The sequence below is a fragment of the Cordyceps javanica genome, chromosome 3, assembly GCF_051103115.1.
Source record: "Cordyceps javanica chromosome 3, complete sequence".
NCBI lineage: Eukaryota > Fungi > Ascomycota > Sordariomycetes > Hypocreales > Cordycipitaceae > Cordyceps > Cordyceps javanica.
In genome coordinates this window covers 4,511,028-4,525,215 of record NC_139297.1, presented here as the reverse complement: position 1 = coordinate 4,525,215, position 14,188 = coordinate 4,511,028, and the positions used below count along the sequence as shown (strand labels likewise).

At 51.6% G+C, this 14,188-nt stretch overlaps 4 protein-coding genes across 4 annotated transcripts; 1 reads left to right on the top strand and 3 right to left on the bottom strand.

Moving 5' to 3' along the window:
* Positions 1 to 94: 94 nt before the first annotated feature.
* On the bottom strand, positions 95 to 1,667 carry V2A60_005551 (uncharacterized protein; the record flags this gene model as incomplete). The annotated part of the gene is made up of 5 exons (XM_083256861.1): positions 95 to 796; positions 856 to 984; positions 1,037 to 1,286; positions 1,342 to 1,433; positions 1,494 to 1,667. The coding sequence occupies 5 exons, from the start codon at positions 1,665 to 1,667 to the stop codon at positions 95 to 97; spliced, it is 1,347 nt and encodes a 448-aa protein (XP_083112987.1).
* Positions 1,668 to 2,437: 770 nt separating this feature from the next.
* Positions 2,438 to 4,303, top strand: V2A60_005550 (uncharacterized protein; the record flags this gene model as incomplete). The annotated part of the gene is made up of 5 exons (XM_083256860.1): positions 2,438 to 2,698; positions 2,765 to 2,937; positions 3,021 to 3,283; positions 3,353 to 4,238; positions 4,288 to 4,303. The coding sequence occupies 5 exons, from the start codon at positions 2,438 to 2,440 to the stop codon at positions 4,301 to 4,303; spliced, it is 1,599 nt and encodes a 532-aa protein (XP_083112986.1).
* Positions 4,304 to 4,738: 435 nt separating this feature from the next.
* V2A60_005549 (uncharacterized protein) lies at positions 4,739 to 8,787 on the bottom strand (the record flags this gene model as incomplete). The annotated part of the gene is made up of 2 exons (XM_083256859.1): positions 4,739 to 6,739; positions 7,939 to 8,787. 2 exons carry the CDS (start codon positions 8,785 to 8,787, stop codon positions 4,739 to 4,741), a joined length of 2,850 nt encoding a protein of 949 aa, XP_083112985.1.
* A 349-nt stretch (positions 8,788 to 9,136) lies between these two features.
* V2A60_005548 (aspartic peptidase domain-containing protein) lies at positions 9,137 to 10,567 on the bottom strand (the record flags this gene model as incomplete). Its single annotated transcript, XM_083256858.1, has 3 exons — positions 9,137 to 10,022; positions 10,112 to 10,235; positions 10,306 to 10,567. The coding sequence occupies 3 exons, from the start codon at positions 10,565 to 10,567 to the stop codon at positions 9,137 to 9,139; spliced, it is 1,272 nt and encodes a 423-aa protein (XP_083112984.1).
* Positions 10,568 to 14,188: the final 3,621 nt, after the last annotated feature.

The window sequence follows — 14,188 nt, the reverse complement described above, 5'->3', positions numbered from 1 at the left end:
AAACTTGTTAGACAAGACTGGACGGTGGCGCAATGACAGGCTGCACAGTGCAAAAGTAAAGGCAGCGTGCAGTCAGAAAATAAAGCCACTCTATTCAAAGTTTACTTTCATACTGCGATGCCATTCCTATTGGTCCCTTCGGTTGATGATTTTGATGAATCTGCTGCAGTTCCCGGACCGTCTTGGCAAATGCAGCCTCCACATCATGCTCGGATAGCCAAGTGAGATCCGGCCTGCTTTTCAGTCGCATGATTAGACTCTCATCATCTGCTTCTTCATTGTCGTCTGGTGACTGAGTTTTCTGCGGAGCATTGTGAATGATACTTAGCAGCTTCGCAGCATGTGGTTGTCTCGTTCTGTCGTATAGTGTTAAAGCATGCTGAATCTCGGCAAGCTGCAGAGCCGCAACTTCTGGTCTGGACTCGAATACGTATCTGAGTGCCAGGCCGAGCGCCAGCGCGTCATCCAGGGCCAAAGATCCCCCGGCTGCAAAGGCACCACCATGTGTATGTGCCGCGTCTCCAAGCAGAGCAACACGAGGCGCAGGTAGCCAAGTAGACAGGGACGGCCCGGCGTAGTTGGGGAATAATCGCACGTCCGGAGTCAGCTCTGCAAGACGTTTGACTACTGGGTTCCAATTTTTGAACCTTTCTCTGAAAAAATTGACGTCACCAGCCTGATTCCAGGTGATTGCCTTGTCCATCTCCTCGCCATTTCGTGAATCTGCGTAGGCACCAACAGTAGTGTATTGACCTTTGCCAAGCTTAGAGGCAAAAAAATTATCGTGTGGACCCCACTGAGTTTGCGTGTTCTTTTAGTATATGTTTTGCTAGGAAATCATAGTATCTGGCTTACCCAGTGAACAGCATCGAATGGTAAGTCGGGTATTTCATCTTCCACCAAGGATGCATTGAATGTCGACCGGAAGAACACCTTCCCAGTGAACCTGAGGCGATGATCCGGGAGAAAAGCCTGTCTGACTTTCTGCACTGATATAAGTATTCATCTTGAGAATGGTCACCATGCTGTAACGAACTGATCGTATGCCGTCGGCGGCAATTAAGATGTCGCCATGAGCCTCCGTGCCATCCTCGAAGAACAGCGCCGCTTCGCTCTCGGTCGCCGCGGCACGTATGACTCGCTTATTGAGATGAATAGAGGATCTTGGCACATGAGAGAGTAGCACGGCATGCAGATGGCCACGATGGAATCTGGTCGTCTGGTGGCGAGAATCAGTCACATTAGTATGTGTGTCCACGGAAAGGACTTGGTTCGACTTCCAGTGCCTATTTCTAGTCAACACGAAAACTATCTGTAAAGCAATCGTCATTTGATCTATACCGAAAAATTTGAGGAATTCCGCTTGGACCTCGGAAGCCAAGATCATCGGCCAGGGCTTCGTGTACTCCCAACCGCTCCAGTGTCCGCATGCCCTGTTTTTGGGTAAGTTACTCTACTCTACTCTATGATCAAAAGGCAATAACGATGCCTACATTTGGGCTAAGAGCAATGCTTGCCCCGATTTCGAGCAGCTCCGGAGCTTGCTCGTAGATCTGAATGTCGAGGTTTGGTATTCTGGATATGCGAGCGAGCGAGATGGCTGTCGCCAGACCACCTATTCCCGCACCAGCAATAAGAACCCGAATTGGCTGACCATTTTCTGTCATCTTTGATCAAAGGCAGCGTGTAACGGGATAGAGTTGGAGGTGGCGTAAGAAACAGGTCCTTCTAGTATTTGTTGGGCGTGAGACAAGGCTCCCCGACCGCCGGAATGCTACCTTGTTACCTCATATACTAGTTAGTTAGCCACCCCTCATCAGTTTCGCGCAAGGCTGCCAAAGTAAGATTTGAAAAGTGGCAGAATAGAACGCATCGCAGGAAGATAGCAAAGACAAAGGTGTTGGATTTCATCGTATTTCGGAGACCGAGATATATGCCTATCGCTGTAGTACTCTACGAGGCAACCGAGCACATACTGGGGTAAGGAAATCCCCATCACGTCAACAATACAATTATGACGTGAGGCAGCCAGCAACAGACGAAGTTCCGACAGCCAACAGAGACATTTTGACAGGGCTCTGGCCATATACATGGGTAAAAATAGTCTCTCACCGGGCTGCCAAGCCAAGAACTTGACATGCCGCAGCGGGTCGTGGACAACTATTAATTCTATTAATTCTGGAAGATCAGGGACATTATACATACGCCCCATGGTTTCAGGCCACACCGCGCGACTTGGACCAACCGACAGAATTCTAGACTGGCCGTCACCAGGGACTACTTTATTCCCGTGATGATTCAAGCTAACGCATTTGATTTTGAATAGTGTGTATACCCAGGATCGAATACCTCGAAGCGAAACAAGGCGTATTGCATAGTCGACCACTTTTTATCGGATGTAGCCACAGCCTGGGCATCATTGGCATACCAGCATATAATGGGTAAAATACTCGTTCAAGACACAACTCATAAAGTCAGGACTGTGCCGCTGGCCAGCTCGCGAAGCGATTATACTGCCGCCACAGATGCGCCGAAACTTCCAGGCCGGTACGCCGACGAGAGCTACAAGCTCTTCAGCGAGGTCAAGGTTGCGGATCCAACACCGGAGGAGGCCATCCAAATCCGCAACAAGCTGCTATGGCGCATCTTGCCGTTTCTATGCATCGGATACCATTTAATGTATCTGGATAAGCAAACGGTACGTCCCCCCCGGAGCCCCCAGAGCCCCTTGCCGGGAAAAGTCTAACTGGGACGATACCTACAGCTCGGAAGCTCTGCAATTCTGGGGATTCTAAAAGACGCGCACCTCAGCGCCAACCAGTATAATTGGCTGTCGTCAATTTTTTACTTTGGATACATGATTGCAGAATTTCCGCAGAACTGGGCGTTGCAGAGGTTCCCTGTTGCTAAATGGCTCGCGGGTAATCTGGTAGTCTGGTATGTTTCTTTTGCCATGCTTGCATCGGACAGCTCGTCCAATACGCTGGTTGACCGGATCACTCACATATGAAGAATCAAAGGGGCGGCATCACCCTACTTCATATCCCTTGCAAGAACTTTTCCTCGCTCTTTGTTGTACGCTTCCTCTTGGGGCTATGCGAGGCCTGCATCGTGCCCTCGTTCCTTCTCATCATGTCCATGTTCTTTACATACCAAGAGCAGGCGGTGCTGATGCCGATCATGTGGTCAATCGGAAACTCGAGCCCGGTTACTTCTGGACTACTGTCGTATGGCGTTTTGCACATCCACACCGCTCACTTTGCGTCGTGGCAGTGGCTAATGTGTAAGTTATCCGGGCTGCTCGGGAGGCCTTTTTTTTTTACGCGAACCGTCTTGGTAACAGACTCTATAGTTGTCTGCGGGGTGGTCACCATCATCTTTGGTGCATTCGTTTTCCTACTTCTTCCGGACAGTCCCTTGTACGCAAGGTTTATGACACTCGAGGAGCGTGCCAAGGCCATCCTTCGGATCAAAGAGAACCACTCCGGTATCGAGCAGAAGCACTTCAAGAGGACACAATTTGTCGAAGCCATCAAGGATCCAAAGACTTGGCTCTTCACGGGGCATGCCCTCACGCAAGAGATGGCCAACGGAGTCACAAATCAATATTCTCTACTCATCAACTCATTCGGCTTCACAGTCTTGGAGACGACGCTGCTGGGAGCTGTCCTTGGCGTCATGAACTTTAGTTTGCTCGCGCTCGCAGCGATCGTTCTGTATCGCACCAAGAATTCTCGCGCGTGGATTTCCCTTTTTGCATACATACCCACCGCCCTTTCAAGTATTCTCTTGCTAAGTCTGCCATCTCACAATCGCTGGGGGCTCATCACCGGCATTTGGATCCGTTCAGCTACGGGTGTGCCATATGCTGTGGTCATGATCTGGGCGGCTAACGCCTCTGCCGGTCACACCAAAAAGACGACCGTCATTGCCTTGTATCATGCTGCGTACGGCTTAGGTAACATCATTTCACCCCAGCTTTTCCGTCCACAATGGAAGCCGCGTTACCGCCCGACCTGGATCATTCTCCTCATCATTGCCGCGGTTATTCCCGCAGTCATCGTCGCGGTGCTCCGCGTCTACCTCCAGCAGGAGAATACGCGTCGCGACAAGATTGAGCGGGAAACCCCCGTCGAGGATCATGAAGTTATTGAAATAGTCAATGAGAATGGCAGCTCATCAAGACAGGTTGTCTACAGAAACCAGCTCGACTTGACCGATCGGCAAAACTTGAAATTGTACGTCGCTATACTTTCAGGCTTGAATTTTCAGCTAACGTCCTTGCAGTCGCTATGTGTTATAGGAGAATAATTTGCGACAAATCTGAATTCTTTCTCAGCTCTGTTGCTAGCAAAAAGTAGAGACGGGGAACTCCAGTTTATGTGTTTTCTGGGCTCTCTCCGTATCAAAGCAGCAACTCTTTAGTCTAGTAGTCAATCTACTATCGTCTATTTGTAAAGTTTTTCTTGTGAAGGAATCGATCCGCCGCCTATCGCTAGCCAGGCAGAAAGACTGCTCCCCGATCCCCATGACAAGTCTAACAGCCATTGCATGGCTCGTAGTCCCCTGGCTGTAGTATGACACTACTATTGGCACACTGGTTGATGAATTCAATGGTGCAAAAAGGACCAGAGAAGGCGAGAAAAATAATGACAAGTCGGTGGTGCGTGTCACTGTCAATCTGAACTAGGCTGCCAACCCACTCGTGAAGCTGTTCATTCTGGCTCTCGGCCCTCTCTTACGATTCACTAGATGAGCCTTGGTCACTCTCGTCTTCGACCTCGTCCTCCAGAGCGACTGAGCCGTCTTCATCTTCGTCGTCCCATTCATCATCAGAACCTTCCTCGCTCGAATTTTCCTCTTCCGACTCGGCATCTTCCTCGTCTATGCATTCGCAGACATGCTTTTTCCAGTCGTGGCCTACCTCGAGGCATTTGCCTCTGTCGCGAGCGCATATCCCACAAATCACAACGAAAGCCTCCTCGCCAGGAAAGCATTCGTGGCATTCGAACGCTTCGATATTGGGCGGGGCCGTTGAATGGCAACCGCATATATCACAGTAGCAGCCTTTTGCGTTGATCTGGACTCTGCAGTCATCCTCCTCTTCCGAGAAAGCATCGGCCGGCAGCTCCAGGTCGGATTCGAGCGCGCAGTTGGACAAGGTCTCAGCCGCAACGGTCTCGCGGCATCTCTTTGCCCAGTAGATTGGCGAATGATCACCATCATCCCTGTCGGCGAGAACGCTGGTGCCAACGGCGCGCAGAAGAGACTGTAGAGCCGCAGTATGGCCATTTCGTGCCGCCAACATGAAAGCAGTCGCCCCCGTGAGGTCCCGAGCGCTCAGAATATCTGGGTAAGTGGTTGCAAGAGTTTCCATCACAGGCACTCTTCCGGTCCTAGCAGCGTAGTGTAGAGCTGTTCGTCCAAAGGCGTCTACGTCGTCAACTCTTAGACTCGTATTCGCAAGCAGCCACTTTACAACTTCGAGTTTTCCGCCAGCACTTGCAATCATGACAAGACTAGACTTCTGTCCAACAGCTTCTGTATCCGTGTTCGCGCCTCTCTGCACAAGGTACTCCAGAATCGGCAAGTGGCCATTTTCAACTGCCGCCTGGACGGGTGACCAATCTCCGGAGCCTCCATTGTTGATGTCCGCTCCGTGCTCCGTCAAGAGTGTAACGATTTCAAGTTTGCCGTGCCATGCAGCTGTGTAAAGGGGCGAATAGCCATCGCAGCCAGCTCGGTCCACATCGACGCCATTCTCTAATAAGAGCCTGAAAGTAGCAAGGGAATCCGCTCGGTGCGCCATCTGCAACATAGTGCAGCAATCATTGGTAAGATTGGAATCCGCCCCACGCGCAAGAAGAAGACGAGCGATCCCGACATGGCCCTCCTCAACAGCGATGCTCAGTGGTGATTGGTGATCGTCTTTGCAGGCAGCAACGGTGGCGCCTCTGTCGAGCAAGACTTTGACAATTTTCTGACGACCGGCCCTGACTGCACACTGAAGGGGAGTCTGAGAATTGCAACGTTTCGAAATGTTTGCACCATGCGATAGGAGAAACTCGAATTGTCTCTGACTGTCTCGTTCAATAGCCGCATATAATGCAGTCACGTCGTTGTCGTCGACAAGATCCACGTCGGTGCCACCCTCCAGGAGTATTTCAGCCAGGTCGAATTTCTCCCTTTCGATGCACGTGTGGAACACGGTCAGCATTTCGCTATTTTTTAGTGACAAGTCTGCTCCGCGATCAAGTAGTAACTGAAATGCGTCTCGTTTCCCGCTCGCGGCGGCCAATCCAATCAGTGGGCTTCCCGATGATTGATCATTCACATCTGCCCCGGCATCAAGTAGAATGGTGAGAGTGGCAGCGCGACCGTGAAATGCATGCATGGCAGCGCAACTCCATCCGTCGCTGTTCCGTGCCGTGGGGTCGGCGCCAAGTTCCACCATCATGCGGGTTAACTCAACTGGAACGATGACTGCCTGGATATGCAATGGTCGAACTTGCTCATAGTCCTCGGCATTTACTGCGGCACCTGCCCGGAGCAGACACTTGGCAGCGTCCCAGCTCCATGATTGTAAAGCAGCATGAAGCGCAGTTGAATCAGTCCCCTCCGAACGCGTGTCGACGGGAACGCCGCTTTCTAGCAGCAGCTGAATGATGTCTACGCTGTCAGACTCAGCCGCTTGATGAAGAAGAGTAGCCGCGTCGCGGTCATTAAGACTGATTCCCGACTTAAAAGCTCGTCGGAAGGTTCCCGGTACGCCATTTAGTGCTGCCCAGCGAAGTGCTGAACATTCTCCTTGGCTATGGTTTTTTTGGTATAAGTAGTTGGTCAGTTGTGTGTGAAGGAGCGTGCAACTTTTGCAAAGGTTGCTCAAATCGCTGTATGAAGACACGAAGCTCGCAATAAGAAGAAGCAATTCCGGTGGCTGGTTCAAGAGGGCCATTTTGAAACTATTGGTCGAATACTCTCGTCTTGGACTCTGTCAGCTGTCGTTGTGCCTGTACCTCGACCAAAGGGTTGCGCCACTCACAAGTTGCAGCCTGCAGGTTTATAGTTTTATAATTAGGCGTTGTGGGGCAGCCCTATCATATATAGGATCAGTTGCCGGTCGCCTTGTTTCCCGATAACCGCTCGAACGATAGGCAACCGAAGCTCAGATGGTGAAACTCTTACGTATACATGCTCCCTGCTAAGGCAACGGCCCGATGTCAGGCACAGACCATCCCATCCATTTTTAGTGGTCCAGGCATCGCTTCAAAGTTATACCGTTGTTGTATAAAACCTGTGCCCCTTTTCATGCTGTTCGAAATGGGACCAACTAGTGCTGGCTAGCACAGGGTTGTTGGAAACAATCGCGACTCGTCATGTCCCACGTGCAGAAAAGGCTACAATCAGAGCCCTGCAACGACCAATTACTAGCATGCATCCTCCCTGAGCTGTGAAGAATGGAAGTATCACCGTGACAAATAAACATGATGTATACTTGTGCTATTGCATCCCACTCTCCCTTCCAACTGCTTACTTGGTAGTGCTAGCCATCTTCTGGCGCACTATTTCTCTGATGCTCACAGGTAAAATTTTCTACTTTTATGGTATACATCGTATACTCAGTAACATCCCATACTGTACCGAGTACCGAGTACCCGAAAGCTGTGTTTGCGTCTTTTCGCACCATCAACTCTCAAGTAGTATAAGTCGTTATATGTTAGGAAACGACTGAGTTTTGAGCAAAAGAAGAAGCGCACTTGTTACTGCTGTGTAGATTCATCTTCTACATCAAGCATCCACTCGGCGGTTACCAGTAGTAGGCCCAGCCCTTTCCAATTTTTCTGATATAGGATCGATGTCGCGCTATTCCCCATTACCCACCACTTGCCGTAAATATGTTTTTGCGTCCGTCATGCTCATATTCCTTTCATAGTTTACCGTCTCCTCCAGCCCCCACGCCACGCCGACGCCGTGCGCGAATGTCTCTCTGTACTTGACCATGACGCTGCTGGGCTCCTCCCGCAGCTGCCTCGCCAGGGCGTCCAAGGTCCAGAGCTCCTTGGTAAACGCCTCGCCGCCGTAGTGCGCGTCGACGAGGTTGGAGACTTGCTGGTACGACAGCGTGTCGCCGGCCGCGAGCACGACCTGGTTCTTGATGCCTCGCGGGTCGAGCATCACGTCGGCCGTGACGCGCCCAATGTCCTGCGGCGTCGTCAGGGTGATTCGGTTCTCCCAGCTGCCGAGGCCGCGCACCACGCGCTTGTCCAGGTCGACGACGCCAAACGCGGCAAGGAACAGGAAGCTCATGAACAAGCCCGTCGAGACAATCACCCACTCGATCCCGGACTGTTCGCGCAGCAGGCGGCGCACGGCGAGCTGCTCGTCAAAAAGATCCTGCGAGCTGCCCTGCCCAATCTTGTCGTAATCCATCCCAAACTGCCAGGGAAAATACCGCTTCACCCGTCCCTGAATTGCCGCCTTGGCGAGCTTGGTCTGAGTGCCGGAGGGGAGCTCCATTCCTGTACAACTGACCACTGTATCATATCTCCCGAAGATGAGCGCCAGTTCATCCACAGAAGCACTAGAAACGTCTCCTGCTTCAAATCCGATCCCGAGACTCTCGAGATGAGCGATTTTGTCTGCTTTTTCACCTTGTCTTGAATCCAGGGTAGCCTGGCGGAGAAGCACGACGAGTCTGGTCGACGACCGTTTGGGGTGGCTGGCCAACGCCTGAAGCACGGCGACACCGAGCTCACCAGCACCCAGTACCAAGATTGTGTGAAGCATATTGAAGGCCAAAATCTTGAATATAGGAGAATGATGTAGCCTTTGTCAGAGTTGTGTAGGCGAAGGATTCAAGTGCCAAACTCCGCCCTTTGTAGATTACTAATTAGCCTAGCTTGCACACGCCAAAACAGTGTAGGCCGAAGACATTACGTCGGAGTTAAGGCTGCTATGAATCGAGAGTCGACATGGGCCCTGTTTGCAAAGGAGGGACAAGAAAGGCTTAGAATACAGAGATGAAATGTATTTAGGTATAAAATGTTACCGGCTTTCCCCATCTAGCAAGCCCATCCAACTCCCAACCTATGCCAACCTATGCCAACCTTTGCCAAACACGAATTTGTCAAACAGCTCATCTTCTCGGGGCAGGAATGGTCTTCTTGTTGGCGAAGCCGACCGACAGGTTGGCGCGGTCAAAAACGACAAATTGCGCTTTCAGAAGAATGTCACCAAAAACACAGAAAGGGAGGTTGGCGGCCGATTGCAGGCCACCGTAGCAGTACCTTTCATCCCTCTGCATGTAGTTGAGGTAGTGGCCAGGGATGTGGCCGCGGTAGTCGCCGACACCAAACACAAAGTCCGGCAGGGTCAAATTGCAAGGGAACATCATGGTACCTGTCTGCTTCTCAAAGTAGGAGCCAGGCAGCTTGCCGTAGTACTCGTCGACGACGTGCTGAGGGAACATCATGAGAGTTGTTCCCGTGTCGACGATGCCAACAATCCCTTCGCTCTGAAACGAGTCCTGCCCAAGTTGGTAGCCAGACAACCGAATCTTCCAGTATGGAGCATTAGTATCGATGGGGGTGTAGGCGATGTCGCCAATGTACTCGGACTTGTTGATGTAACCAAAGTTGTAATTCCCAGGTATTCCCTTTTGCAGGTTGGCCGTGAAGACCTGCTCAGCGAGAGAGGATTTGATGTTGTCCAGAAAGGTCGATTGCCTGGTAGGACTGACTGTGTTTGCGGAGCTGCTCGCCATGCCGAGGATTCCGGAGAAGAAGCTGTCGCTCGCGATTTCGACCGAGACAGTCTCGGCAACTTGGATCGCCTGCTTGTCAAAGCCCAGCGGGCCAATAGCCGCGCGATCGACGTAGACGGAGCCGCCGGCGGTTGAATTGTCTCCATACTTGATTTTCCAGTGCTCGCCGGGGAGCGATCTACTAGTCCTTGAGTTTTCGGGACGGTAGAGTTTCTGGCCCTTGAGCTCCTGCTGAGGGCTGCCTGTGAAGAATACCCAGCTATCACTGAGCGTCAGCTTGTGCCGCCACTTTCCTGAGGCGCGAACGGCAAGGGGGGGGGGGGGGGGGGGTGAAGGGATTCCTCTTACAGGTCTGCAGAACCGGTATCCAGATTTAGTGGAAGAGTTTGGGGTGGCGTGCCCAAGTCTACTGGAAGCACGTACTCGGAATCGGCTGGCGCGGGAACCGCTTGAGCAGACACGGCGTCGGGATCTGCTTAGCAACGTTGCCTGTTAGCCAGCTGCCAGGATACAAGGGTGCATTCTACAAGTGCCGCTCTCACCGGAATATAAAGTGTGGAATTTGTTCCCAAGCGCAGGCCGCTCGTCGAGGAGGTTCTGGATGTGATTTGGGACAAACTTCGCGTATCGCGAGTAGACGCGCAAAAGGGCATCGGTAGGGTCTATCCCTTTAAAGTTCTCGTTGCGTATCTGCCGAAGAGAGAATCCTTGGCTCGCGCCGGCAGAGCTAGAAGAAGGACTCCATTGCGCAGCGCAATAGCCTGTTGCCAGGGCCAACGTCGCAAACAGAGTCGTCGTCTTCATGTCGAGAGGCGTCGCTTGTCTGACGGGATGAGAGCGCGAGGTGCACGTATAGCTTCAAGTAGTCGTTGCCAACAGGAGTTGTAATGTGTTTGGTCCTGACCTCGTTTCAACAGAGCCTTGCAGTTTTCGCAGCCAGCATCTGTCCAAAGGGGGGGGGAGGGGAGAGGGCTTGTTGATATTTGCAGAAGGAGCACCGCCCGTCATAGAAGAGGAAGATCGGAGGGCGAGGAATGCGCAAATTGCAAAGAAAAACAAGCAAAAACAGGCGCAAGGCACATCAAGCCATCATGTCTTGCCGCTAGGCATCAACAAAAGCATTCCGAGTGAGACATGGCTTAGAACGGGCCAATGTGACCAGCACTCGACAAGAGTTTGCTCGCAAAAGCAGGGGAGGAGGGCAGTCAATCGCGCCCTGATTATTTTGATCCTTAGTTTGAGACATGGCGATCAGTTTTGTGGAATTGGCATTGCGCACAAAAAGTCCAGACAGTAACTTGGCGATGGATGAGGTTCGCAGGCACCAACAATATCATCATACCGAGAGGAATCTTGGCGCGACCAATATTCCTTTTCGGCGGAAATTGCTCTGCGTGAATTGCATCTACTGAAAAACATGAGCACGGCGACGATGCTCACTCGAGGCAGCTAATAAGGCCAGCTTCAAGGGATCGAGGAGAATGGAGCAGGTATCCGTGCTAGCTGGCGCCCATGTTAAAGCGGCCCATGTGGGGTTTATCAAGACAGGCATCCGGCCCGTGTGTGTCAAACATGGCGGCCTACAAAGGATGGTGAAAAGAGCCGTTAAGCTTCTTCTTGGTATCTTCAATGCTGCGGCAGCTACGGATAACAGCAAACAGCTCCAAAGAGCGAAAATTCTAGGTCCATTCGCTCGTGCACTGCCCACATGTCGTGGTAGTACATATTTGCCAACTTGCAAATGCTTTGTGTCGACTACGTATTTCCAGCTACAGGGAGCTGGATGAAGAGTAACCCGTATGCTTGCTTGCGACATTTGCTACCCTACAAGATCACCGGGACTCACTCTCCTGTAATCGGCGCTCAGGGTAGCGCGCACCAAGCATGGTTCACGCAAGCTTGATTCACAGAAGCGTGACGCCTGGCCTATTTTTCAATTACACACGACAAAACTGCCGACCAATCTCTGGCCAAGTCAGTAGGTGGCTATGTAGTTAACCAAGCCGTGGATAGACAGCGCGAAGTCGGCCACTCCATGGCAATTCACATCGAAATGGCCCATATGCCCAGGAGTCGGGCCAGGACATGCATGCTTTTGGATGGTTTTTTAGACCGGTACCATACGCGCATTTCCCAGGCTGTCACCACCAATCTACAATGTCCGTCGACTGTCGACCTTTGGAGAGCCTCTTCTGCCCTCGAGAGGAGGCTGAAGCAAAGATATACTCCCGGGTACGATGTGGTCGTTGTTACACGAGCCTCCAAAGAGCGCTCTTGGGACGCCAAAGCGTGATGCCTACCTAGGACGCATACCTAACAGACATGGAGCTTTGGCTCGAATTTATACGGATAAAGTCTCTGCTACTACAGAGCTGCTGCGCCCTTACAAACGCATACTAAGTAGAGACTGATCAGGGATCATAACAAGTTGAGATCATGCTGCTTAGACTTTTCCGGGATCATGTACGGGTATGAATAGTATCCGGTGGTCATGCTCGCATAGCTGGCTTGGCTGGCATCGTCGCCTACCAGTAAACGCTCGTATATAAATGTATCTGGGCGTCGAAGGAATGGAGCATGAAGCTTCGGTGCATCCTTTCCGGGCGTGCTTTCAAAGTAAAGTTCATTGTTGACAAGTACTGATAGGTCAGGCCCACGCGTGGACTGGGCTCCATGAGAAATGCTTGCTCACCGTTGGTAGCGCCAACCTTGTATACGAGCTGCGCAGTAGAGGACAGGATTTGGAGAATAATAATTGGCATCCTATAAGATTTTCCACCACGTGCTTTGGCGGACAGCGTGACTGCCTGCGTACTCAGTAAGCGGCTTCGTAGGTGCTGATAGCACACGAGGTCATCTCGGCTATGCACCGCGCAGAGACAACAAGCAACCCGGTTCATTAAAGACGCCTCTCTTGCACCGAAAATAGCGAGACAAGCAGCAGACGACATCTTGTCACCCGTACTCGGTACTTACATGATGCCGCGACGGCTCTCGAGTCTCTCTGAACACGGGCTCATTGCAGGACGAGGCCTCGCACACCTTGCTGGTCAATTTCCCCACCTACGCGCGCCGTGTTCCCCCTCATCACCAAGCTAATAAGTAAGTACAAAAATCCTCAGGTTCGGAATACGGGCGAGACTGCTGAAGGGATAACTGCCGATACTCGAGGAGGGAGCGCGGCGCTACTCAACAATGGGCCTGCCAAGATCGACCTGTGACTCGAGGAGGCAAACACCATTCAGGGCGTAGTCGAACCTTTCGTCTTCAAAGCACTCTCAAAAAATGGCAGAGGCGGCATTGCCAAGAGAGACAATGTCAGTGAACTGGTCTGCTCGACAGACAGGACGAACAGCGCCTGGTTGCTGCCTTTGAGAAAAGACGAAAAAAAAAGGGCAACAGTCTACTCAGTAGAAATGTCGCGGGCCCTGATTCCCGTCATGCCCTGATTCCCGTCATGCCCTGATTCCCGTCATGCCCTGATTCCCGTCATGCCATGACGCAGTTTCATAGCTTGAGCTGCCAGGATCATCACAAAAAAAGTCCAAGGGCTATATACCCCTGTAATTATCATTATTCCCGAGTATTTGCAAGAGCTTCAGCCAGTCTTGGGCTTTGGGGGTATCTCTGGCTATTTTTAGCGTTGTTGCACAGCCACAGCCGCCCTGATGGAGGCATTGACAAAATGTTAATGAGCTCTGTTCTGGTTATGCCTGAATGGTCGCGACTTATTCTTGCTGGCACCAGCCAGGGTCAGCCTTGCCGGGGACCCTGATTAACAGTTTGGAATACGCATCTTTCCCTGTCGCCCCTACGGGCCGTGTATCGATAGTGTCCAGCCATTAAATGAAATGACCACGGAAATGTCGTTGCGGTGAGTATTAGTACTTATACAGAGACACAGCTATAGCTCAACCGCACGAGCCACTCTTTCATTTGATAAAAGGGAAGAAACGAATCGCGTACTGAGTACGGTAGGTTGCTGACATCATCCCTTTCATACTGGTACCAGGAAGAAAGAATACGGACACTGAGTCAGGGCAAGCTTTTGGTACTGCACCCTCTTGCGGAAGACTGATTGCTCATAGGTGGTGACCAGAGAGCACATTTGAATATATTACAAAAGGCGACATGACGTGGCTGAATACATGCTTCATGTTCTGGATTACCCTCTTGGACATGGACGTGAGCGGTTCAGTCTCATCTACGACATGAGCCAGTCACCTCGAACCGGGCCTCCGGCAAGGATCATGTCTGCGAAAACGGTGGTCATCTCGGAAGCATGAAGATGGCATTCCATTTTCAACCACCCTCACCCCACCGCGTATCGGTCAACCCCACCCAGGGCGGCAATCCTGGCGAGCCAATTCGGGAGACTGATTCGTACATGCGACTGAAGGGCAAGGGGACTCGGAAGATGATATA